The 26,472-nt window shown below is 43.9% G+C and overlaps 2 protein-coding genes across 4 annotated transcripts in view; one reads left to right on the top strand and one right to left on the bottom strand.

The window, feature by feature from the left end:
- Positions 1–26,472, top strand: part of LOC118972704 (uncharacterized) — a 95,320-nt gene that overhangs the window by 34,983 nt on the left and 33,865 nt on the right. The window lies entirely within an intron of this gene.
- Positions 9,272–22,695, bottom strand: TICAM2 (TIR domain containing adaptor molecule 2). 3 transcript variants are annotated; one of them, XM_017677598.3, is made up of 3 exons: positions 22,580–22,695; positions 21,527–21,736; positions 9,272–11,860 (listed from the first exon to the last, which is right to left on the bottom strand). In XM_017677598.3, exon 3 carries the CDS (start codon positions 11,798–11,800, stop codon positions 11,087–11,089), a length of 714 nt encoding a protein of 237 aa, XP_017533087.1. In that variant the 5' UTR covers positions 11,801–11,860; positions 21,527–21,736; positions 22,580–22,695; the 3' UTR covers positions 9,272–11,086. The 3 variants fall into 3 exon arrangements, with proteins under 3 accessions (XP_017533087.1, XP_017533086.1, XP_017533085.1); XM_017677597.3 differs by lacking the exon at positions 22,580–22,695 and adding an exon at positions 21,915–22,072; XM_017677596.3 differs by lacking the exons at positions 21,527–21,736; positions 22,580–22,695 and adding an exon at positions 21,915–22,071.

Genomic DNA, 26,472 nt, shown 5'->3' with positions numbered 1-26,472 from the left:
TCTTGCTTTTTTATCCATTCTATTACTCTATGTCTTTTGATTGGTGCATTAAGTCCATTTACATTTAGGGTGACTATTGAAAGATATGTATTTATTGCCATTGCAGGCTTTAGATTCGTGGTTACCAAAGGTTCAAGGTTAGCTTCTTTAGTATCTTACTGCCTAACTTAGCTCACTTATTGAGCTGTTATATACACTGTCTGGAGAGTCTTTTCTTCTCTCCCTTCTTATTCCTCCTCCTCCATTCTTCATATGTTGTGTGTTTTGTTCTGTGCTCTTTTTAGGGGTGCTCCCATCTAGAGCAGTCCCTGTAGGATGCCCTGTAGAGGTGGTTTGTGGGAAGCAAATTCCCTCAGCTTTTGCTTGTCTGGGAATTGTTTGATCCCACCATCATATTTAAATGATAGTCGTGCTGGATACAGTATCCTTGGTTCAAGGCCCTTCTGTTTCATTGCATTAAGTATATCATGCCATTCTCTTCTGGCCTGTAGGGTTTCTGTTGAGAAGTCTGATGTTAGCCTGATTGGTTTTCCTTTATAGGTGACCTTTTTCTCTCTAGCTGCCTTTAAAACTCTTTCCTTGTCCTTGATCCTTGCCATTTTAATTATTATGTGTCTTGGTGTTGTCCTCCTTGGATCCTTTCTGTTGGGGGTTCTGTATAATTCCATGGTCTGTTCGATTATTTCCTCCCCCAGTTTGGGGAAGTTTTCAGCAATTATTTCTTCAAAGACACTTTCTATCCCTTTTCCTCTTTCTTCCTCTTCTGGTATCCCTATAATACGAATGTTTTTCCTTTTGTATTGGTCACATATTTCTCTTAGTGTTGTTTCATTCCTGGAGATCCTTTTATCTCTCTCTCTGTCAGCTTCTATACGTTCCTGTTCTCTGGCTTCTATTCCTTCAATGGCCTCTTGCATCTTATCCATTCTGCTTATAAATCCTTCCAGGGATTGTTTCACTTCTGTGATCTCTTTCCTGACATCTGTGATCTCCTTCCGGACTTCATCCCACTGCTCTTGCATTTTTCTCTGCATCTCATCCCACTGCTCTTGCATTTTTCTCTGCATCTCATCCCATTGCTCTTGCATTTTTTTCTGCATCTCTGTCAGCATGTTCATGATTTTTATTTTGAATTCTTTTTCAGGAGGACTAGTTAGGTCTGTCTCCTTCTCAGGTGTTGTCTCTGTGATCTTTGTCTGCCTGTAGTTTTGCCTTTTCATGGTGATAGAGATAGTTTGCAGAGCTGGTACAAGTGACCGCTGGAAGAGCTTCCCTTCTTGTTGGTTTGTAGCCTTTTCCTGGGAGAATAGCGACCTCTAGTGGCTTGTGCTGGGCAGCTGTGTGAAGACAGGGCTTCTGCTTCCTGCCCAGTTGCTTTGGGGTTTATCTCCGCTGTTGCTGTGGGCTTGGCCTGGCTGGGGCTGTTCCTCCAAAATGGTGGAGCCCCGTTGGAGGGGGAGCAGCCAGGAGACTATTTATCTCCGTAAGGGGCCTCTGTGCTCCCTGCTGCCCAGGGGGTTAGAGTGCCCAGAGATCCCCAGATTCCCTGCTTCTGGTCTAAGTGACCTGTCCTGCCCCTTTAAGATTTCCAAAAAGCACTCTCCAAACCAAAACAACAACAGCAACAATGAGAGAGGGAACAGAAAGAAAGAGAAAAAAAAAAGGAAAAAAAAGGAACAAACAAGCGATTTTTTTTTTTTTTTTTTTTTTTTTTTTGTCCTCAGGTGCCGGTCCCAGGCACCCGCTCACTGGTCCTGCTGCCCTGTCTCCCTAGCACCAGGGTCCCTGTCCTTTCAAGGCTTCCAAAAAGCACCCACCCACCGGTCCGGCAGGGAAGGAACGCTCAATATTCTTTGTCCTCAGGCACTGGTCCCACGCACCCGCTCACCAGTCCCGCCGCCCTGCCTCCCTAGCACTGGGGTCCCTGTCCCTTCAAGGCTTCCAAAAAGCACTCGGCAAAAAGAGAGAAAAAAAAGGGGAAAAACGCGCGATTTCTTCCGTCCTCAGGTGCTGGTCTCAGGCACCCACCCACCGGTCCCACAGGGAAAAATGCGGGATATTCTTTGTCCTCAGGTGCCGGTCCCAGGCACCCGCTCACCAGTCCCGCCGCCCTGCCTCCCTAGCACCGGGGTCCCTGTCCCTTTTAGGCTTCCAAAAAGCACTCGCAGAAAAGAGAAAAAAAAAAGGGGGAAAAACGCGCGATTTCCTCTGTCCTCAAGTGCCGGTCTCAGGCACCCGCCCACCGGTCCCGCAGGGAAAAACGGGGGATAATCTTTGTCCTCAGGCGCCGGTCCCAGCCACCCGCTCACCAGTCCCGCCACCGTGCCTCCCTAGCACTGGGGTCCCCGTCCCTTCAAGGCTTCCAAAAAGCGCTCGCCCAAAAGAGGAAAAAAAAAAAAAAAAGGGGAAAAACGCGCGACCTCCTCCGTCCTCAGGGACCGGTCTCAGGCACCCGCCCCCAGGTCTCGCAGGGAGAAACGCGGGATATTGTTTGTCCTCCGGCGCCGTTCCCAGGCACCTCCTCAGCGGTCCCGCCACCCTGCCTCCCCAGCAACGGGGGCCCGTCCCTCTAAGGCTTCCAAAAAGCGCTCGCCAAAAAAAAAACTGCTCCGGTTTCTCTCCACCCGCCGGGAGCCGGGGGGAGGGGCGCTCGGGTCCCGCCGGGCCGGGGCTTGTATCTTACCCCCTTCACAAGGCGCTGGGTTCTTGCAGGTGTGGATGTGGTCTGGATGTTGTCCTGTGTCCTGTGGTCTCTATTTTAGGAAGATTTTTCTTTGTTATATTTTCATAGCTCTATGTGTTTTTGGGAGGAGATTTCCACTGCTCTACTCACGCCGCCATCTTGGCCTCATTCCCTTGTGCTCTGAATTTTAAGGCAGTTGAATGTATTATGTTTTAAAAATTAGAGAGAACTAAATTTTTAAGTTGAGTTGGCTTTTGTAACCACAGAAAATAGCTTGGGTTCTAATGAGGCACTCCAAAGAAGAATAAAAGAACTATCTCAACAAAAGGATAATAATCAGGGCCTATTCCCCTAAGCCTCCATTGCTGGGTAGTCTGGAGTTTTCTATTCCCCATGGCAACTGCGGGGCAGGGCACTGACCAGTGCCAGCATTTCCCCAGCAGCTGAAACCAGGCCCAGAGCAGCTATCATCTTCCCCTTCTTGCTTGCTGGCCATGAGGAAGCTGCTAGAGCATACTTCCAGTGACCAGTGATGAATGGCTGGGAGCCATACAGTTCTTTAGTGATGTAAAACCCAATGAAACAAAGTATTGAAGTCACTGGGGTCAGGGACTACTGATTCTTACGTCACCTCCCCTTTAGAACACAGCCTCTTGAGTTCTGTCCTTCCTGAGCTCTGCTCCAGTGACCGGATGGTGGATGGCTTTAGCCACCCAGGTACAGCTCAAAGCATGCACTGTGGATGAACCCTTAAAGTGGGGCTCATCTTTACAGACATCTTTTTTTTTTAAGTTAAAAGCAACAAATCTGTTCTTGTTTAAGTGGCAGATGGATTGTTCCTTGGCTTTAGGAAAACTTATCAGAGGGAAGTGAACCCATATGGTCTGGAAGGGAAAAAAATAGGGCAACTATCAAGATCTGGATCTAATTGCTTAACAGCCAGCCACGAATAACGGGCAAGGTCAGATGAGAGGGACTGCCCAGAATGTCTTATTCCCCTGTGATAAGCACTTTACCCAGCGAACTCATTTACTTTTCACAACTCTAAAAGGTAGTCATTACTATGATTTCCAAGTTACAAATGAGGCAACTGAAACATAGAAAGTTTAATTTGCTCAAAGTCACTTGAGGAGTAAATGGCAGGACTAGGATTGAACCCAAATACTGTACTTTCATAGCTGCAGGCTCATCAACACAGATGGCATTCTATGCCATAGTAATTTGACCTAGTGTCATCTAAGCATGAAAAACAATAATTTTTGTTAGAACTAGCCCCTCCTGAAATTCATAGAGCACAGTGTATGTGACAGTCTCTATTTGTTTCCTAGTCGATATTTCATACATTGCTGATCAACCTTTTTGTTCTGAAGGCACGAAAAACCCCACAGTTGTATGTATCCAGGAGCTGTGCAACACTAATTTTCCTAAAATAAATATGATTCCCATTTATCCTGTCCCTCTCATTTTTCTTCCTCCCTCTAAATCAAAGCAGTGTTTCATTTAATATATATAACATCTCGTGTGAGCAAAGAAAGCAAATAAAACCAAAGAAAAATGACACAGGACTGAAGCTCGATATGTAAGTTACATGCCCAAGGTCACTGGCTGCTAGATTGTCAGGTCAGTAGAATATCCAGTGGTCTGGCTTCAAATTTTCTGAGGACTAAGTAAAACTCAGGACAAGATTCCAGTCCTGAAAACTGAAGGCTGGAAACATTAGCTGGGCAGCAACATCGTGGAGTTAGGACACATATCTCCAGACTCCCGGTCATGAGTTATTCATACTAGGCAAGGAAGACTAAAATAGGGCAATCTCATCATGCCATTCTTGTTTTTCCTTAGAAATTGTTATGGTTTCCTCTTTATACCACTGACCTCTCCTAAGATTCCCCACCATGAGAAAACACAGGGATGCATTGGAAAGCAGCATTGTAGAGCCTGGTTTTGGATCCAGATCACCTGATATTCTAATGACTCCATCATCTAGCAGCCTGTGGGGCTGTGCTTATAATGTATGCATCAAGCTTCAGTTTCTTGGGACTCCATATTGGACATAATCAGACTAACCATCTAGAAACTGGGAAATGTTGGAGATAATGTCAGTGCCTGACACAGTAGGTGACAAAAAATTATTACCAGCATATATACATATTTCTCTAAAGTATGTGTCTATTGAGTTCTCCTTTTTTTCTTAATTCCTCAAATCACCGCATGCAAAAGGAAATTCTACAGCACTTAACACAATTAGAAGGGTGTGCTAAGTTCAGGTATGACTGACTACTTCAAACAAACAAGGAAGCATGGAAAATAATATACCATCACCTATGTGTATCCATTAAGAAATAATGCCGTCCTTTATATCCTAAAACTTTATATAAATGACATCAGATTGTTCATAATATAACTTGGTCCACCCTCTCTAGCACTATGTTTTGACATTTACCCATGTTGATGTATGTAGCTTTATTATTTTAAATGCTCTATAGTATTCACTGGAGGAACTGACTATAATGCATTTCTAAATTCTCCTCCTGACAGACATTTAGTTTCCAATTTCACTGTAACAAAGGATATGACAATAGACATCCTCCCTACAGGTGCCTCTTGGGGTACTTGGGGGACAGTGTCCCTAGTGTACAAATCCAGAGAAAGGACTGTTGGGTTCACAAGACAGGCCCATTTTCAACAATTACTAACTATGGCCAAATTGTGTCCCAAGTCACTGTAGCATTGTATTGTAGTTTGTGCATTTTTGGCTTGCTTGGTCATTCTTTATTGAGAAATATTTTACATACCGAAAGATGTACCCATCTGAAGTGTACCATTCAACAGTTTTTAGTGTATTTACAGAATTGTGCAACCATCACATCATTGTACATTCATGTAAGTGTTTTTTATTAATAAATATGCTAAAGAAATCTGCAGCACTGCTGATGTGTCCTGCCCAGGGTATCCACGGAAATTGCCTAGGATGAGCTACTTTGTAGAAATGTCCTTGTCTTAAACCTGTTGAGTAGGTAGCTGGGATGAACATTCCTAATTAGATTATGAAACTGCTTAAATGCGGGTCCCTGTTATTTGCTAAAGAAAAGCCTTCCTATTTATCCACCTCAGAGTAGAATGACTCAGAGCTGACTCTTTTGAAGATAACAAGAAGAGTGCTATACCAAATAAAGGAGTTATTTTTCCTGGAACACTTGTAGCTAATGCCAGAAAGGGAGAGAGGTGTGAACAGGTATAGATGCTGGAGTGAACAGCGGTGAGCACCAGTGCACTGGCAAAGGAGAAGAGAAAGCAACCCTCTTCTATTTTTCCCCCCAGGTTCACTTGCTGAGCTTTGATCAAATAATTTTCAAGTTCTTGTTAATGAATAATGGCACTACCAAGTCCTATTTACTCCAATTCAAACTTAATGTGTTAAGGGACAATGCAGATTTCCAAATATAACTTAGAATAAAAATGTATATAAGAATATTGTTCTTCTCCAGCTACTAAGTGTCCGAAACCTAATACGATTTTCTACTTGCTGTCTCCTAAGTAGCATCAGGTTCATGGACAAAATCTGTTCTCTTGTATTAGGTTTTTCCTTTTAATCATTGGCTAAAGAGGTCACTTTTCAGATGCCAGGGGTTACATTTCATCAAGTGCTTGGCAGCTTTCTGAAATTTCCTCCTTGCCCTTCAATCCTTCCCACAAGTACAGAGGGAACAGTCCTGTTCTGGGTCAGCCCAGACCGGGTAATAAGACAGTGATGAAGAAAGGCACTCAGATGGCCCACAGAAAATGCCATCTCACCTGAAGAGTACAGCAGCTGTGACAATAGCTTCTCTCAGGCCCTGGGCTGGTCCCACCTCAGTCACAGATCCACAGACCTCACCTGAAGTCAGAAATAGCCTGCCTCCACAGTGACGTGTGACACGTGGTCTCTTTACTGCACAGATGATTCTCTTGAACTGGATCTTCATGCCGAGCCACCCTATATCCTTGGCACGAGGGTTGCAACACAGAATTCCCCACAGTGCCTCTGTGAAAGTCACTTTGACCTCTTCTTGCAGGGAGATGGCTGGGCAAGACCTCACCCACATGTGGATGTAGTATTTACTACTTGGAGATGAGGTGACTGGACCGTCAGGCTTTGGAACAATGCTCACAATCAGCAACCAGGCCTGGGGGTGAGCAATGAGCTGAAACTGAAGAGGGACCCAAGGACGTTACTTCTGTAACCAGTGTGTCTGTCCTGACGCACCCAGGTCTAGGCCCTTCCAGGAGGTGTTGGGTCCATGCTGAGGATCAACTAATACTGAGGATCTGCAAAAGAGAAGAACATGGGGCTGCACTGGAGAACAGTGCTGAGGTGCTGGAAGGGATTAGGCCCAATGAAGGACCTCGAACTCAGGAAACTGGTTGGTCAGGACAGGAGGGAGCAGAGCAACTGGGTGCTGCTCTCAGTGGCCCTGCCACCCCCGGGAGGAGAACAGTCTAACTCAGCTCCATCTGGCCTGTACCCCCAGGGCAGATCATCTGGGAGTTCCTGCGCTCCAGAAGAGGCCCACTGTGCATTCAAACATGTACAAAATCAATCTACCTCTTCTGAGTGTCAGGACCAACGACACACAGCTGAAAGTGGCCCTGCCTGGGCCAGCCCCTGACCCGACTTCCCAGCCGGCACTCCCAGCTTCAGCATTCCTGCTTCTCTAGTTCAGGGCCCGTCTTCCCAAACTCGTTCAGCCAGGGGGCCCTGTGCTCACATCCTCCCTGCCCCCACTCCCTCCACTCTCACACCTACCCCAACAGCTTGCACAGCCCTTGCCTGTCAGGGGCCCTCGCAGGTTCATGATTTCCAGGGCCTGTTTGGGAACAGCCCTGGACATGGAAACAAGGCCCGGCATCTCTCTCCTTGTTTAAAATTGATCCCCTACAAGCAATAAGGGTTCCAAGAATCAGGTTGTGGGGAATTATATTTGCCCTCTCCTCCATCCCATTGTTACAGCCTAGATGTATATGGAGGCAACAATAGTAGTTCCAGCAGCATGGAGCTAGGAGGTTCTATTGGAGGGCTTCACATGCATTATTTTATTTAGTCCTCAAGATCACCCTACCAGGGTTATTATTATATATAATATATAAAAGTACATAAAGTTACATAATTATAAAATAAATTATGCTTACATAATTACATACAATACATAATATATAATATAGATCATATAGTTATATATTATATAAATTACTTATATATATTTATGGTATCATCTTCATTTTTGGATGAGGACACTGAGACCCAGAAAGGCTAGGTAGGGTCTAACTTAAAATCACAATTTATAGAGGATGGGTGGGACTCAAAACCCAGGCAGTCACTCCACAGCAGTGGGGCTTCAGGGGGTGCAGGGCATGTCTCCCCCCCAGAGCAAGTGGAGAGAATTTTAAAAAGTGAAACCAACGAGAAGTCAGATGGGTTTTTAGTATCACCGTGTAGAAGCAATTTTCAATAACACAGTGAAGAAATATTTTGCCCCATTTGAGGGCAAATGGCCTCTTGGGAGGCTGGGCGGGTACTCCATTGTCTGTAGACAGTGTCCGACGCTGGGGCAGCCAGGGCCACTGGACAGGGGCTCTCCTGGAGCACTGAGGATGGCAGAGCAAAAAGATGGAAAGAACCTGGGTTTTTTCATGATTATTATATTTTGGTAAAATCTATGTAAAAGTTACCATTTTAAACATACCATGATGCAGTGGCAGTAGTCCTTTCAACAGTACAAACATCACCACTACCTATTTCCAGAACGTTTTCACCATCCCCAACAGAATCTCTGCCCCGTTAAACGTGACTCTCTACTCCTCTCCCCAGGCCCCTGATCACCTCTGCTCCTCCTGTCTCTATGAATTTGCCTATCCTCAGTAACTCACATAAATGGAATCAGTTAATATTTGTCCTTTTGCGTCTGGCTTTTTTCACTTAGCATAATGTTTTCAAGCTTCATCGACATTGTAGTACGCATCAGAATTTTATTTTTTAAAATGGAACCATATTCCATCATATATAAACCTGGGGTTTTAATCACACCTGTTAGGCACCACACCTTAGGGGACCTCTTTAGATGATGTTTACCTTATGGGGTGGGTCATGTTGCATTGGGTTTTCTGTGTTTACAGCTGAAAGATCCTAACTGGCACACAAGGCATGCTCAGGTTCTTCTGTGAAGGCCCAGGGTGGATAGTGAGCCCCACAGAGCACTCAGAAAGGAAGCTGTCCAGCATGCAGCAAAATTTACACAATTTCCCCATATGTGTGTGCAAACCTAAATCTATGCATATGGACATAGTCACACACAAACACTAGACTAAGGTCAGGCCTTTTACCTCTTTTCATCCTCCATTTAGCTATTTTGATAATTACTTGTCACAACTGCTAATTTCAATATATGCGGTTATTCAGTAGTTAACATTTTTCTTCATCATAAAAAAGTAACTCCCAATCGAGGGAGACATTGGGCCTGGGGCTCTATGGAGGAGGACAGATTGAGGCCTCTTCAAAATATGTTTCCATGCTCTTCACTGGAGTTCAAAATAATCAAGGTCAGTCAAGAGTTAAGAAAAAAAACATTTATTTAAGAAACACCATTCGGTATGGATTGCTCCAACTTTGTAAGGAATGAAGGGTGGGCGGTTAAAGTTTTATGAGCACATGAAATTTGAGATACAGGAAACAGTATGGAAAAAAATGAGTGATTACTAAAACTGGACAAGTAACATGAGTAGTAAGCTTCTATGATAGACAGGGACTTGAAAAAAAAATGTCACATACAGTGAAAACATCCTCCTCTTCAGTAAGTACCAGTAGATCAAATTTACTTGCAGGATTACAGAAGTCCCCCCCCCACTTGGGCTCAAGACTATGAAGCGGTAGACCGCAGAAAGACATGAGCAGACCCCAGCGCTAGTAGAGGGGACGGGCAGTAGGGATGTGGAGAAAGTGTAATCAGGCACACTATCTTTGCTCCAGGTCCCTATAAGAAGTATATTTTCAAGGAACATTATAGTTCTTTCTGTGACTAATGGACAGCATTAGAAATCAATTACACCAAACGTGTAAGAGTATCCTTTCATTGTAAACATACACAAACCCTCCTGCAGCTATGATATTACACATCACATTACAAAATTCTATTTTTTGGCTTATTCCCTTTTCTGGTTGCTAGTTGTTCACACTCTGGTTGAAGACAAAGGCCTTTAGAGTTCCATCTAAATCCTTGTTTCATGGATAAAGAAGGGTAAGCAGCTTGCCCATGGTGGCATTCATCCTCAATGGCAGCTGGACCAGAACCAGCTCTCCTGATCCTGCATCAGGTGCTTTTCTCATTGCATGACATGATCCACGATCCACTCTGTCCCCTGTCTGAACGGCTCTCCCTCAACCTCAACAGGGGCAGAAGGGCAGTGAGGGCTTCTCTGGCTTGCTATATGACTTAGGACATTAGAAGAAGACATGATAAAACACATCTCCGACTTTTATCCCAGGTCTAAAAATAATCTACACACACACACACACACACAGTCATGCTACTCAGACCACCTACTTAAGAAATATTTCCTGGATAGAGCATGTGTGTGAGACGCAACTGTACAGGCTGCCATAGGAGAGGTTACTGAATTTAAAGGAGAACATCTGGCCAGGACATACCTTCAGAAGCTCTGCACACAAACCTGGTTGCAGGTGATGACTAACACAGAGAGCCCCGCGCTCGAGGGGACATCTCAGCACCACTCTGTGGAGCCCCGAACCAGAACACCACCCTGACCAACAGGCTGCTAAGCACTGTGGGAATTGCCCCCAAATATGCAAATTCCAGCAGAATGGAAGATACATTCGATCGGATTCTTTTACAAAGCCCTACCATTCTCACATCTATTTTTTATTTCATATTTATCAGCACTCAATATTCTGAGTGTTCCATCTGACTATCCCTGTTTTTGGGTGACAATATATCGGGAAGGCTTTATTGCAACATTCACGAGGTTGGATGGCACGTCTCTCGGGGGGCCATTTTCTTCTGCATGGTCTCTGAGAACAGCAGTGTTAACAACATTTCTAAAAGGTCTGTCTTCTAAGTGTTTGGTTAAGGTTCAATACAAAGAACGGGAATTAAGAATATCCTTTGTCATACTCATTAGTTAGGAAAACCATGAAAGTTCTTGAAACTGACAATCTCCAGTTTATCAAAACATCAAAAAGTAACCTGATTCTGTAGACTGCCCTGCAGAAATTTATCTTTCTTGTGCTCCATAGGTTTCTGTAAGAGTGGTTCTCTTTTACTGAAACTTTCCCTAGAAATTTGCTTTCTCCAGTAAAGATCAATATTTGTTTTACAAAGAGAGAGCCAGCCATGTGTTGCATTTTCCATCTCAGGCAGCAAATTGCCTTTGCACCATATTTCTTGTCTCTTTCCATATAGCCTGTTGAATCTTATAAACAGACTCCTGGAATATTCGTTCTACTTGTGTAGGAAAGCCGCGACTTTCTTCCTCTAGGGCATTGATGGTCCGCAGAGCAAAGGGAGTCCTCTCCCGGGGCAGAGGCTTGTTCAGGGGCCGCATGGGTATGACCGAGTTGTATTTGTGCTGCCTGTTGACGGAGTTCATTAGGGACGTATAGAACTGGAACTTACACCAGGTATCTCTTAAAAAGTTTTCAGTCAATAATAAGATGGTCCAGGCAGACCCATTGACGGCATCATCTAAGTTCTGTAGATGCTGTCTGCCACATGGCATCTCTGCAAAGATTATTCCAGGTTTGATGCCAAAGTCGTTTTGTAGCAGATCTTGGACTCGGAGGGCTTCGTTGATGTCGTCTTCCGCGTGTAGTATCACAAACTTGAGGAACACATCCTCTTCCGCTTCCTCCTCAGGCAAATCCTCGACTGCCTCGGCCCCGGCTCTCTCCCGTTCTCCTGCTGGTGGCTCTGCAGGGTTGCTATGCTCAGCAACACCGCACAGGGAGAGCTCTTCCGGTTTCCTGGCATCTGACTCAGGAGGTCTTTGACTTGTCTCCACACTGGGGCTTTTACCCCAAGAGAGAGTAAGAGGGCATGGATCTGTTTTAGACTTCCCGACACCCATTATAAATACTCAGGTCAGAAGGGGAAAGCTTTATTTATTTCTCAGCCATTTCTTGCCATTCTGAAACAAAAAATAACAAAGCAGAAGAATATTGTCAATTTCATTGAAACATTAAAAATGACAACTTTCATTTAACAACCTGAAAAGACCTCAAAAAAATGATTAACATCTAGGCCCTAAGAAAGAAATGCTATACAGATCATTGGGAAAAGAAATCATGTCTTTTGTGAATGTTACAAGGACTACCACAGGTAGTCAAGGCTAAGGGAAGCCGAGGGAGGGGGAGATGACAATAAAAAAGGAGATACCTATCTTATACATTATATAATAGGGTGTATAATATATATACATGCACACCTATAGTGTATAAGAAGGTTTAAGTGTTATGGGAAAAAGGGAGAAAAGGTTAATATGGACCGCTGGAGGGAAGCTTCGTTTGTTTTTAAATAAGCTTGTCAGGGAATAAGGGATGAAACTGAAATAAAGCTATCGACTAGGGCAGAGGTAATTGTGCACACATCTAGGAAAAGGGCCAAGCCCAGCAAGCACACAGGACCTGAGATGCGAATGGACCTGATGTCTGAGGAGCAGCAGGAGGGGGGGGGGGTGTAGAGGAAGCCCAGGAAGCAAGGGGTAGAGGACAAGATAATGGACAGAGGAAGCTGGCGGAAGGTTCTGAGCAGGGGGATGGCATGATGGACCCGAGTTTTCACAGGGTCCCTCTATGTGTTGCACTGGGGGAGGGAAAGAAGGAAAGCAATGGAAAAGCAGGAGCACCAGTTAGGAGGCTGCTGCAGAAACCCCACAGGAAAATGATGACGGCTTGGACCAGGGTGCACAACAAGACTCTGGAGTTTGGGGAAGAGGTCCACCCAGGAGATGTATATTTGGCATTTATTGGTGTATAGACTGTATTTAAAACCCAAAACCTGTAGGAGCTCATTAAGGATGTGAGTAGGGACAGAAAAAGGAAGTGGTCCAAGGGCTGAGCCCTAGGGCACTCCACCGGTATAAGATCAAGAACAGAAAGAACCGGCAAAGAAGACAGAAAATGACTAAGTAGGAAGGTCAGAGGGAAACCAGGAGTGTGGAGCCCAGATGCAAAGGGAGGACAGTGGTTCAAGGGAAAGGGAGCATCAAAGTGTCGTCAAATGCTTATGATTGGTCAAGTGGGATGAAGGCTGAGAAAGGACCAATGGATGCGTAAACATGGGGAACAGGACTGACTCAGATAAGAGCAGACTTGGTAGGGCTGTACCTGATAAAAGCCTGACTGGTAGGGTTCAAAAGAAAAAAAGAAATTGGAGACTGAGCGTGGAAAGCTATTTTGAGAAGTTTTGTCATGCAGGAAAGGAGAAAAATGGGTTAAGAACTGGAGGGGCAAGTGGGGCCTAGATAGGACCCACTGTAAAGATGTGTGCTTGTTAATGGGGAAGGGCTGGTGGAGATGGACGATCCAGCAGTGTGGGGGAGAAGGGACTTTGTTGATTTCCTGCGTAGGCAAAAGGGAATGGGATCTAACGCAGATGGGGGTCTGCCTCTGCAGGAAGAGGACAGCTTTCTGTAGTACAAATAAGAGAAGGCAGAACAACAGAGTACGGGCGCAGGTGGGTGGGTGGATGTGGCAGTGAACACTTGGGGAAGTTCTCTTTGATAGCTTCAGTATTCTGGGTAAAACAGGAAGCAAACACACCCCCTCCCCTGAGGACTACCCCAAACCTCAGCCTCATTTTGAATCATAAATAATACAGGATGGCATCGTGGGATAAAATCACCGTGTGTGCAAGGTTATTACTCTTTCTCAGCCCCGTGTTGACTCACTTCCTGGCAGAGGGCATCTGGGTTGGGGGAGGGCTCAGGGGATGCTCCCAGGATGCCTCCCTTCCTGCATACATCTCCAGGGGCCCACAGCCCCCTCTTCCCTGTCCTTGGCTAAAAACGGAAGCTTCAATGTGGGCTTCTCTTCAGTGTGAAGTTTCCTTTCACCATCTTGACCTTTGTAAGAGTTCATTTAATGTGTCAGTGTGGCTAAGGCTGTGGTACCCAGATGTTTGCTCAAATACGAGTCCAGGCGTATTTGAGCAGAAGGTATATGTTAGAGGTGATCAGCATTTAAAGCAGTATATCTGGAGTAAAGCTGAGAATGCGCCACAATGTGGGTGGACCTTCAGTGAAGCCCTTAAGAGCAATACAGATGATCTGACTTATGATTCCACTTAGGATTGTACAACTTTACAATGGTGTGAGAGCAATACACATTCAGTAGAAACTGTACTCTGAATTGTGAATTTTGATCTCTTATTGGGCTAACAATATGTGCACAATACTCTCCTGGGATGCTGGCCACCAGCAGCAAGCCCAGCACCGTCAGGCCCATGATCACACAGGTAATGACTGACACACGATCATTCTGCACCCACACAACCATCCTGTTTTTCACCTTCAGGATGGTTTCCAATAAATTACAGGAGACTGTCAGTACTTTATTATAAAATGGGCTTTGTGTTAGATGATTGCACCCAACTGAAAGCTAACATTTAAGATAGGCTAGGCTGAGCGAAGATGTTCCATAGGTTGGATGTATTCATTGTATTGTACAATATTTCCGATTATGGTGAGTTTATGGAGATGTAATCCCATCCTAATTTCAGAAGGATTTGTACTGAGGTTCCCAGGAGGAGTAATTTGGCCTCTGGAGGGCAACACACAAATGTGCCTGAGTTTCCAGCCTTTGGAAATAAGACTACAACCTCAACCATTGCATCTGTTCCAGACTGCAGACTTCAGACTTGACAGTCCACAATGGTGAGAGTCAATTCCTTAAAACAAATCTCCCTCCTTTCCTCTCTCTCTCTCTCTCTCTCTCTCTCTGTCCTATTTCTCTGGAGAGCCCTAATACAATCCTCTCTTAAGTGCTCTGCCCTAGAATTAAGAGTTAATGCCTTCATTTTTGAAACATTATGACCACTTGGGAAGAGAGGCTCCCCAGCAGTAGTAAAATAATGATCCGTAATAATTTGGTTAATAAAAGACATACACATATACAGTTTTCGGTGTGTCCATGCGTTTACCACGGAGAAAAGCTGAGGTGTTTAAATCACTGCCTCTGAAATTTAACACATTTAAAATTAAAGGCATCTAGTACTGGAATCCTTCTGCCTTGGAGAGCTTAAGTTTTCTTTCCTATCTGGACAGCACTACCTTGTGGCGAGTACACGTAAAATCAATGGTTTCTTGTTCTGTAAGTAAGTTTTGCTATTACTAGTTGTTGAAAACTAACTGCACCAAGACCCGCTTGGTTTCAGGGATATGAAGCCAGGATCAGCAGGTAATTAGGACTCACTGCACCGCTGCTTCATTCGGCACAACACGTGCCACAAAAGCACTCAGGCAGGACACCTGCAGCAGGGAAGACTTAATTAGTAAGACCAAGAGGGCACCTTTTCCAGGCAGGGGCAGCAGTTGCAAAAACACTGGGGCACCAGGGAGCAAAGTATGTTAGCAACATTTCACACTAGGTGTTTATATAGCTCAAGTCCACTATGTGGGGGTGGGAAGGGAGAGGGTACTGGTGAGCAGTAAGAATGGAGAAACAGAATTCAAGGGACCTACTATTTTCTGTTGGGGACTTTGAATTGGATCATGCTGGCAGACAGAGCCCCTGGTAGGTGTCAGGCAGGGAGTGACATGATCCGACCTGTTTTAGGTCAGAGTAGCTGTAGTAAGGAGAAGTGGCTGGAGGACTGTAGGCCCCAAATCAGGGGAACAATCTGCTAAGGGGCTAGTGCACAAACCCAGGTGAGAAAGCAGGGCCCTGCACTAAGGAAATGAGAGTGGAGACAAAGACAGCTAGGGGGTACCAGGGGAGACAGAAAGCCGAACTGGTATGCCTCCATAGTCTGTGACTTGAGTGACTTGGGGGGTGGTCCTGCCATTCCAGAAGATGAGCGTGGTGGGGGCCAGGTATGTGACCAGTTAGCCCAGTTTGGGACACAGGGACCTTGGGGTACCTGATACTGAGAAAAGGAGCTGCCTAGTAGGCCGTGTAGGTCCAGGGCTTAGGAGAGCATCTTGAAAGGGGATAAAATTTGAGGCTAGCTCAAATTTGTAAGTAACCAAGAATAGGCAGAAAGGAAAGAGAGCTGAAGACAGAACCAGTGCCCGAGGGATTCCGGAGGAGGAGGGCCACACTGAGGAGTGGCTAAGGAGCGTCAGGAAAATCAGACACGGAATGGCATCTGCAAACTGAGGGAGGAGAGCTCTTCAAGAGTGGTCAGTGTCCAATGTCTGTGGCACCTTGCAGTTCACTGCAGCAGATACAGAGGAATGGTGTGTGCATGGTACTCAAGCATCTGCCAGAAGTGGTGGCGGGAGGAGAGGGGAGCGCTTAGCTAAGAAGGAAAGGAGTACCAACAGCTACAAAGGAACACAAAGTCAGGAGGGTGGCTCATCAGGAGAAACTTAGAATGCTTAGAAATGGAGGGGGGATGTGCTAACAGGGAGAGAAAGGATGGAAAATATGGGTGGGAACTTCTTAGAGCTGAGCTGTTACCCTCTTGGTCATTGGGCAGCTCCATCCACCTCCAAGCACCCCCCACCCCACTGCCTAGGATAAGAGAGAGGCCACATAGCTCTTTAGTGTGCCAGGTCTCTGGAGAGTGTGATGAACGCCAAAGATGATGCAGTGACCTGAGGACTTCAGGTTTTACCAGCCAGGGAAAAGGTGAGTGCACTTTTGTTTTTATGAGGGATAGATGCATTTTATCAGGAGAGTGCCTACTGTTATCACTATTGTTGTCTAGAAGTGTAGATATGAAAAGAAGGGGGGAAGGGATACATGTGTTACATTCTGTAACAGACACTGCAGATACGCTCATCCAAAATTTATTCCAACTTCTTCTTAGTGTACCTTCTTCTAGTGCTTTCTATGTACTCCAGGTACCAAAAGCTGTATTTCCTACACTCCCTTGCAGCTATGATTCCAGATGTAATTTAAATTCTGCCAATCAGGTGCATTTACCTGAGTTAAACATGAAGGGAGGCAACTATTGTGCTGATGAAGACTCTGGCAGAGTTGGTGTGAGTCACAAGCTGTCAGCATGCTGATCTGGCAGGTTTCACAGGTGTGGCAAATGCCCCAGCTCCCTGAGACCAGTTCTGCTAGGAGATACTGTGAGATTCCTAGAAACTCAACCTGGGGTGTAGCTCTTCACCCTTCCCAGTGATGCTGTGCACCATGTAATACTCTGCTTCAGCTGGCTAGAGCAAATTCTGTTGTCTGCAACTCAATGTGACTGATACACCCAAATTCAGGGCAGGGAACCACAGCGGGGCTCAGCAGCAAAGCATGGCCTGCCATTTATTTTTGTAAATCAAGTTTTATTTTAAGATAGCCATGCCCATTTATCTATGTAGGGTCTATGGCTAATTTCATATTACAGAGAAGAGTCGAATAATCGCAGCAGCAACTATATGGCCCATAAAGCCTAAAATATTCCCTGTTGGCCCTTTCCAGAAGTAAGGTTGCCAATCCCTGACTACAGCACAGGAGTGCCAAGCACTGCCAGGCTGCCAGGACACAACAAACAGACCTGTGCCAGCCAGATGAGGAAATATGTAGACTTCCTTTGATTTTTTCACACTGGAAATATTTTTAAAATCCCAACTGTGGTGATCAATACTTTCAGGAATAGGATGGGCAGAATTTGAATCTACCTGATCTTACACTGAAATGATATTACTGAGAATCAGCTGTCATTTATTTTTCTTCTTCTTTTGGGGGTTGCCAAGAATACATAAGGATAGCAAATGCCCAGTGTAAAAAGGATTAATTATCAAACACTGTCCATTGCTTCTTATTTACAGTCCCAGTAAACCAGTGCCTCTATTTTAGGCTCCAGACCTTATATTTAAAAAGTTAAGGGTATGGGGTCTGTAGGAGCCTAGCTCCCTGTATATTCCTTCATGGCACTAATCACAACTAATTAATTCAGTATGTGTATGATTATCAGCTTAGATTCTCACCATTCCCACTAGACTGTAAATTCTATCTTGTTCACTGCTGTACCTCAGAATCTCACACATAGTTAGTATTGAAGAATACCTTTTGAATGAATGAATGAATGAGACAATTCTAAATACAAGACTAATATTAGGTTTATAGTGTTAGGTACTGTGAGGTTCCTAGAAACTCAAACAGCCAAACAGCTCTTTCTCATCCCTACTATACACATTATTGTATTTCATATATATTACCTATTGTTGACTCGATCAGAATAGAGAGTAGCCAATCCAAACATATCTTGTTAAGACTTTTTTTAATGAGCAATTATGTTATATTTTTAAAAATCATGTGAATATAAATACGGTACATTCGTTTCAAGACACAGCTCAAGGATCGTATTTGGCAGGAAGCATTTCCTTCTAACTCCTCCTCTGGACGCCCAGAGTACCCTGTTCACATCTCCTTTCTAACATGCATCACACATCACTCCGGTCTTCCTTGCCAGCCTGGGAGATGGCTGCCACTTCGCTTTCCTTGACTGCATCATGGTAAATGCCCCTGCCCCCATGTGCCCAGTTATGATGGCCAGAAACCTGAGGCTCACTGACACTTTCCCTTTCTCTCTTACACTTTCACATCTAAGCCGTCACCAAGTCCTGCCTAGGAAACCTCCAAAATCCACCTCAAGCTTTTTTACTTTCCCTCTCCGCCACATTTTCACCCTCAATCAACATCTCTCCCCAGTCGACTCCACTGCTTCCTAACTGATCTCCCAGGTCCACTCTTGGCCAATCTACTCACCCATTCTCCACTCAGCAGCCACAACAATCTTTTTAAATGCATACATCTGATCAAATTATTCCCACTTATTACCCTGCAGTGGTTTCCTACTTCTCTTAGAATCAAAATTCCTTTTTTTTTATTATGTAAGTTTCAGGTGGATGACATTATAATTCAACATCTGTATATGCTACAAAGTCTAGTCACCATCCACAAAACTTCTTAATGTGGCAAATGACACCCTGTGTGATCTGACTCCTCCCACCCTGACCTCACTTCATGCCTCTCTCCTCTTTATTCCTCCAGCTCCGCACATATGGATCTTTTTTTCAGTTTCTCAAATTTGCTCAGCTTTCTCCTGTCTCTGGAAACATTTTATTGCAATTTTGAAATATGAGTTATATGGTAAGATGTTTTATTATTAAAGAACTTGTACATAATATTATAGCTAGAGGTAAACAATCAAAATGTCTAAAAATTGGGGAATGGCAACATGAACTATGTCATATTGTTCATATGATTAAATTTTATTAAGTCATTAAAAATGTTTATGTTATGAATCACTTTAGTGACATGAGAAAATGTTATAATAAGTGAAAAAAGCAGACAATAACATAGTATATACAGTATGATCTCAGTTTTGTGAAACAAGCTGTAGAGAAAATAGATTAGAAAGAAGTATACCAAAAAGGTAACATTGATTATCTGTGAATGGTAGATGTGTAAATATACATACATCTATACGTGTATGTATATACAGCTGACCCTTGAACAACACAGGTTTGAACTGCATGTGTCCACTCATATGCAGATTTTTTCAATAAATATGCTAGAAAAATTTTTGGATATTTGTGACAATTTGAAAAAACATTTTCTTTTCCCTAGCTTACCTTATTGCAAGAATATAGTATATTGTATATATATGACATATAAAATATATGTTGACTATTTATGTTAATAGTAAGGCTTCTGGTCAACAAGAGGCCATAGCAGTTAAGTTGTTGAGGAGTCAAAAGTTGTATGTGGATTTATGACTGCGTAGAGTGTGGGAGCCCCTGAACCCCTGCATTGTTCAAGGGGCAACTGTGTATGTGTGTGTGTGTGTGTGTGTATACACACACACACACACACATACACACACATCTTTTTTCTGCAATGATAATGCTATCTGAAAAAAAATGGCTTTTTAGTAAATTAAAAAAAAATAGTACAATAGTTTCTAGGTGTATTTTTAAGAGAGATCATGTAACCTGATGCCCAGATAGTACATTCCTTATGTACCATATCTGTACATTCCAGATGGTTTTATAAACCTATAAAATCTTGATATTCTGGTATTAACTTAATTACTACTACACAATTTAAAAACTTATATGATATTCTCTGACCAAGCTCCTTCATTTTCTTCTTCCCAATAAAACTACCTATTACTGGTGCCATTCAAAATGTCTCCGTATCAGTTACTATTGCTTCTTATGTTGCAAAGGGATTGCCAAGAAAAAATCATTGCATATTCTTTTCAGTAAACTAAATATTGTTCTTTCACTTTCTGTATTTAGAAAGGAGAACTGGCCTTAAAGGGCAAATCTTCTTTAAATCAGGAAAAACATTTATAAAAATACAAAATATGAGGGCAAACTGTATATCTTATCAAAATGGAGGAAGCTGTGCAATTTTAGTATTAGAGAACCTCAGCAACCAACAATGACTGGAAGGTGCCATGAGCTTCATGGGATACTGGAGAATACCCTTCGGTCTCTAACAGCAGCCCTCCCTGAGGGTCAGTAGCACAGGGATGTTCCCACATGACCACGGTGGTAAACCCTGAGACAGCACCTGCAGGGGAGCGAGGGATGGGAAGGTGTACACCTGGGATGGTCTGGCAGAGCCCCAAAGCAGGCAGAGAACAGCAGCAAGATCAGTGTCACCACAGTGGAGTAAGCAAATGGGAAAGAGGAGATGAGATCAGAGAATTAGGGGTTAGATTATGTAGGGCTTTGAAGCTATCCTAAGAGTTTGGTTTTTTATGATTTTGATGAGAAGCCACCAGAATGTTCTGAAGGGAAGTGAAAGTGATGATTACACATTTTTAAAAATGGCAGCTGCTTGGAGCTAGACTTTAGAGGAGCAGGGGCAGAAGCAGGAAGACCAAATTTGAAACTTTCCAGTCAAACCATTAAGGGAGATGTGTGGTTTTTGTTAGAGAGGGAGTGACATGTGGTCAGATTAGAGATATCTTTCCAGGGTGGAGTCAACAGAATTCACTGAACGCCTGAATGTGGAGTGTGAGCTATAGAGAGGTGTCAAGATTGCTTCCCAGAGGTTCAGCTTAGTTGAATGGCAGTAACATTTCCTGTAATAAGGTAACTGAGGGGAAGCAGAGAGTGGGCGTGGAGTCGGGAATTGTTGGACACAGTAAATTTAAATGCCCAGGGAACTTCTAAGTGGGGATGTTGAGTTAACAGCTGAATACAGGACAAAAGTAAAGCTAGAGACAGAAAGCTGGAAGTCATCGTTTATAGATGTTATTTATGGCCGTGGAAGATGGTTTAGGATAGAAATTGCCTTGGCAAGGAAGTATGGCTAGAAAGAGAGAACTGCGCCCCGGGGCAATCTAACCCTGGGCGGCTGAGGAAAGGAGGAGAGGGACACAGGAGTGACCGGTGAGGTGGGAGGAAATGCGGAAGGCGGTGCCCGGGAAGCCAAATGAGGGCAGAATACGGAGGAGGTACCGTCCTATGAGGAGAGAGCTTGCACCGACACTGCACCCCGCAAACGACACCGTGATGATGGAGACAAAAAGCCTAAGAGGAGACGCGGGAGGAGGAAATCGGAGGCGCGGAAATAGAAACTTGCAGACAAGTCGTTCAAAGAGTTCAAAGAGAGAATTTTTAAAAACGAAATTTATCAGCAAATATTTGTTTAAAATTTTTTTTAAATACCACGAGGAACAAGTGACTCATCAGATGAAGTGAAGCAAATGGCCGGACGGTATAGACGTGGTTTGTACTTCAAGCTCCATACAGAGAACGTAGGAGTCCCAGTTCCTTTGCTTCAGAAGGAGGCAGGCGTTATTCCATCTGCTCCTCTACCGCCGAGTTTAAATGTACAACACGCAGTTGCTTAGCTCCATTGATAAACCAACACGCCACCTGAAGCGGTAACATTATCATAGTTCGAAACATTTTACCTTCTAAGTTTTCTGCCAAGAAACACCTGAGAAGTCCTACGTACTATAATCCTGAAAACTAGCCCGCAGCTGCCAGCCCAAGCATTTTTATCCAAATTATCTTTTGGACAAGAAGCGATTAAGAAAACCAAAACCCAAACCTGCCGCGTCGCCTCGGTGGGCCGGAGGCTGAGCCTTTAACCCGCTGGAGACGCTGGGCTCTCGGCTTCTGGTTCCGAGTTCTTTCACGAAACAGGTCTTCCCGGCAAAGCGAAACTTAAGGGACGCAGAGTGGCGCGGCGGCCCCACGGGTAGGCGGTCGCCCCGCCCCCTCTCGGCCCCCGGCCCCGCCCCCAACACCCAGCGCACCACAGAGCTCCGCCCCCCAGCCCCTAACCTCTGAAGGAGGGAGGCAGCCAGGATTACGTCCCCCAGCCCTAGGCCCTGTCAAGCGCCAGCCGCTCTCCCGGCCCTTCTTGGCCTCTCCTTTGCCTCTGGGGCCGTCTCACTGCTGGTTGCTGCAGCCAGCCAGGCACATGCCCGGGCGACGCATCACACCCTTTCGCCCCCACCCCAAAATAAGCCACCCTGAGGAAGATTCGGGAACCACCCACAGACTGGAACTTCACTGAATATTGAGGGAGAACAAAAAAGGAGTCAAGTAAAAGAAGCATGAGCTTTTGATAGCCGAACACAGCCCTCCGCGTCATAGGCCAGGCTTCCACTCCTAGCTACACTCTGAAAACCCAGTTCAGAAGCACCCCCACCATCTCTTTCACTCTCAGGCAATCCCCTACTTCCTTCCCAAACAGGGTAACCCGCTTACCACATTTAAAGGAGATACTGGATAGTAAATATAGTAAATTGGGGCTGCAGGTCCACACTTGGGCCTCAGAGGCTTCCTGCGGGAAGAGCCGACCCACACCTAGCAACGGGACGGGCCACTGAGGGTAGGCATTGACCCATGACAACCACATGGAGAAATGCCTTGTTAAGCACCAGGTCAACACAATTCATTATTCACTGACGGCTGGTTTCTCCTCCCCACTCCACCTCCCAACAATTATATTTCAAAGTTTCCCACGAACAGTGGCCCTCCTACTAAATCTGATGCTTCTGTTGCCTTCATTTCCCCTGGGACTCTCTCTTTGGCCGGTGACAAAGTTGGCTGCTATTTCCTCCAAACACTCTGTTCCTTTGATACTAATGACTCCACCACATGGCCTTTATGCTCATCAAACTTGTTAAATTCTTCAAGTTCTCCTGTCTGTCCTTTTTCCTCTGACAACCCTGGTACTTTTCAAATTTTGTCACTGAAATACCACTAATGACAAATGCAATAAACGTTTATTTCCCCATACACCACCCACTTCAGATGCACAAATGAATATCAAAACACAAATGTCAAGGACAAATCTACTTGAATTTTTCCATTCTATATTTTAAATTGCTCCAGATTTTGCAAAGTTCTTCATAATTATTCGTGTGTTGTACTACGGAAATATTTTAAATTGCTTATGAGTTTAATTAAATTGTCTTCCCAAATAATCAAGTATATGTTTCAAGAAAATGCACCAAACACTTGTCCCACAAACATTTAGTGTCTTCTATGTGCAAGGCACCAGGGATACAGTGGTATAGACGTGGTTTCAAGTTCCCGTGGAGAATCTGCAGTCTAGGCCAGGAGACAGACCATGGACATAGAAACAGCCAGACAATTTCAGGTCCATTCACTGATAATGAGTGAAGGAATGAAAGCAGAGTAAACTGGGGAGCAGTGGCAATTAAATCAGAGAAGTGATGGCTTCTCTGACATGTAATATGTTTTTCCTGAAAACACTTGGCATTAAATGCTGCCATTTTCAAGATCTTGATTCTCTTATTTAACCCTGCTACCTCTCTGGATAGTTTACATATACCAGCATACTCACAAATAATCAATAAGGATATGAATGATTTGAATATGACTAATGAAGTTGGCCTGACATGTATGTGTGCATAATATAGATATCTGTCTATAAACATAAACAGATTGATACATATAGACAAATATAGATTGGCACCCAGTGCAGCTTCAGAATACATATTTTGCAAAGTATACATGGAACATTAAATCAGACATCAAAAAATTAGACCATAATTTTGACCATAGAGTAAGTCTCAAAAAAGCAAAATCAAAACAAATCAAAAGAATGATATACAGAATATGCTCTCTGACCATTTGGGTATTAATCTGAAAAACAAAAACAAAAAGATAACTAGAAGGGTCCCTGTACGTTCGGAAATGAAAGGTCACATTTCAAATAACCATGGGTAAAAATTAAACCACAACAGAAATCATAAGAAATTTTGATCTGAATTGTAGATACCCCAGTGTAGATACCCCAGCAGTTAACCTTGCTGTAATTTAGTTCCTGCTTAAGCTTAGTATACAGCTGAAACTAATCTAAGAGAGAAGAACAATAGGTGCTGCGTGTTGGAATCTGGTGCAAGTCATGAGCGGTGTGATGAGTACTGCAAACAGTTCTCGTGAACCTTTCCGAGGCAATCCCAGATGAGGATCACACCGTGAGGCTCACGTGGCCGGATGACTTGATGAGACGTAAGAGAAACTTTAAGAAGTGATTAGTTTGCAATAATTTAGCTTGATGAAAAAACTCATCCTGTAATCATTAATCGATGCGTGTCTTTTTACTTGCTGTAACTTAATAAAAGCGCAGGGGAATGCTGACTTGGGGCTTAGTCTCTGCTTAAAGTCTAAGCCCTCTGCTTAAAACGTCATTCTGACTCGGTTTCTCATTTTTGCGGTCCCTGACTGCAACACTGAATGTGACTAAAAATGCTACATATCAAAACTTGTGGGACATAGGTAATGTATAATTTTACAGGAATTTTGTCTTAAAAGTACATATCAGGAAACAAAGCCAGAGAATCCACTACCTATACATTCACATTGAAAAATTAGGAAAAAAAAACAAAAAATGAAATCCCAATAACAGAAAGATGGAAATAACAAAAATAAGACCTGAAACTAAAGAACTAGAAAACAGTAACAGGATCAATAAGAGCAAAATGACTCTTTGGAAAGATTAATAAAATGAATAAACTACTGGTGAAACTACTAAAAAAAAAATAGAGAGAAGACACAAAGAGCACCAGAAATAAAAAAGCGAACATTGTTACAGATCCTAAGACATTTAAGAGACAAAAGATATTATTAACAACTTCATCCCAATAAATTATTTAGATGAGAGAGCTGGGAGAGACTAGTGCATGTGTTCTCTTGTGTTCCTATGTTTTGCTGAATGTGCCAAAAATGCGAGACCCTTACTAGTCTTCACCTAAGCCATTTCCCTGGGCAATGTTCCTAGTGAGCAGCCTTGAGATAAGAGGTAATGCCTCCCTCAAGGACAAAGAACAGGCTTGCTTATTGCTGGCTATAAAAGTGGTGGATTCAAGGTCAGTGTTCCTCAGATGTGACACAAACTCACTGCATGTGCAGCACCTACCTGGGCTTCTTCATGTCACCCCCATGGGTCTTGGGAGCAAGAGGAACCAATGCAAAAACATTGGTGGTAGTGCTGCTTGTAGAGCGAAGTCCTTTGTTTCTGATCCAGGAGTTTTGTGTCTTCTGTCAGCCTCCATCAAGACTAACAGTGGCAGACTAATTTATTAGATGATAAGTGGGGTAAAATCAAATATCAGACCTCACTGAATGGATAGGTGGGACTTCTAGTGATGGTGGACTGAAGATATCATCAAATTTTCTTCCCCCTGAACAAATACAGACTGGACAAAATCATCAAAAATAATCACTTGAGGGCTCTGGAAACTGACCAATGACAAACAAGAAATTTAGAGATTATTTACTGATTTTTAAAACCCTGCTGAACTTTGGGTAGCAGTAGAGGGAGTCTGTGGCATTCTTTCCAGAAGCTGCTCTCATCTTCCAAACCCACATATCTCAGCTGGTGCAACAGTACTACCGAGATGAGGCCACAGTGTGAGCCAGGAGCCCCACTGCTGGAGGGGCCACCCTGCCGCGGAGTGGACAGCAAAAAGTCCATACCTAGTGGTGTTGTCAATAATCACAAACTTGGCAGGAAATAAATGGGGAAAGCCCGCAGCTCTGTTAGGCTGAAGTTGTGGTCTCACATGAGGTGAGATGACCAGTGGACTAGCTAAAAATTTAACAGGGAGAGCCTGGAAATGAGCCATTGAGGGTCAAGATAAGCTCTTCACACATTTCTGCTTGACTGGGAGGCTACCTATTACAGGAAGGAGACACAAGCCTGCCCCTGTCGATACTTGTGTTTGAATCCTGGTGCTAACACTAATTGTGTGACCTGGGGCAAATTAATTTAATGTTTAGGTACTTCAGTCCCTAAATCTGTAAAATAGGAGAAAAACATTGTTGAAAAGAGTAAATCAATTATATAGCATGAATTTAGAACACAGTACACAGCAGGCACATAGTATTGCAAAAGTGTTTACTATTATTATTTCTTGAAATGTGGTATAATACCTGCATCAGAATTATTTGGGGGGATTCCAAGATTCACTCTGGACCTACTGAATCAGCTTCAGGGTCGGGAGAATTAACCTGAGAAAGATCAGTTTTACAGGTACACTAGGGGGTTCTTATACCATCAGTGATTGAGAACTACTAGGTTCATGTAAATATAATTTTCTGTTTGGGGCCTGTGTCCACATGCCTTA

The sequence above is a fragment of the Manis javanica genome, chromosome 14, assembly GCF_040802235.1.
Source record: "Manis javanica isolate MJ-LG chromosome 14, MJ_LKY, whole genome shotgun sequence".
In the NCBI taxonomy this organism is placed as follows: Eukaryota; Metazoa; Chordata; class Mammalia; order Pholidota; family Manidae; genus Manis; species Manis javanica.
The sequence above is the reverse complement of the archived record's forward strand: the minus strand, read 5'-3'. Positions and strand labels throughout refer to the sequence as shown.

Excerpts from the sequence above, each read along its gene's own strand:
- TICAM2 (XM_017677598.3), bottom strand. The coding sequence starts at position 11,800 with ATGGGTGTCGGGAAGTCTAAAACAGATCCATGCCCTCTTACTCTCTCT.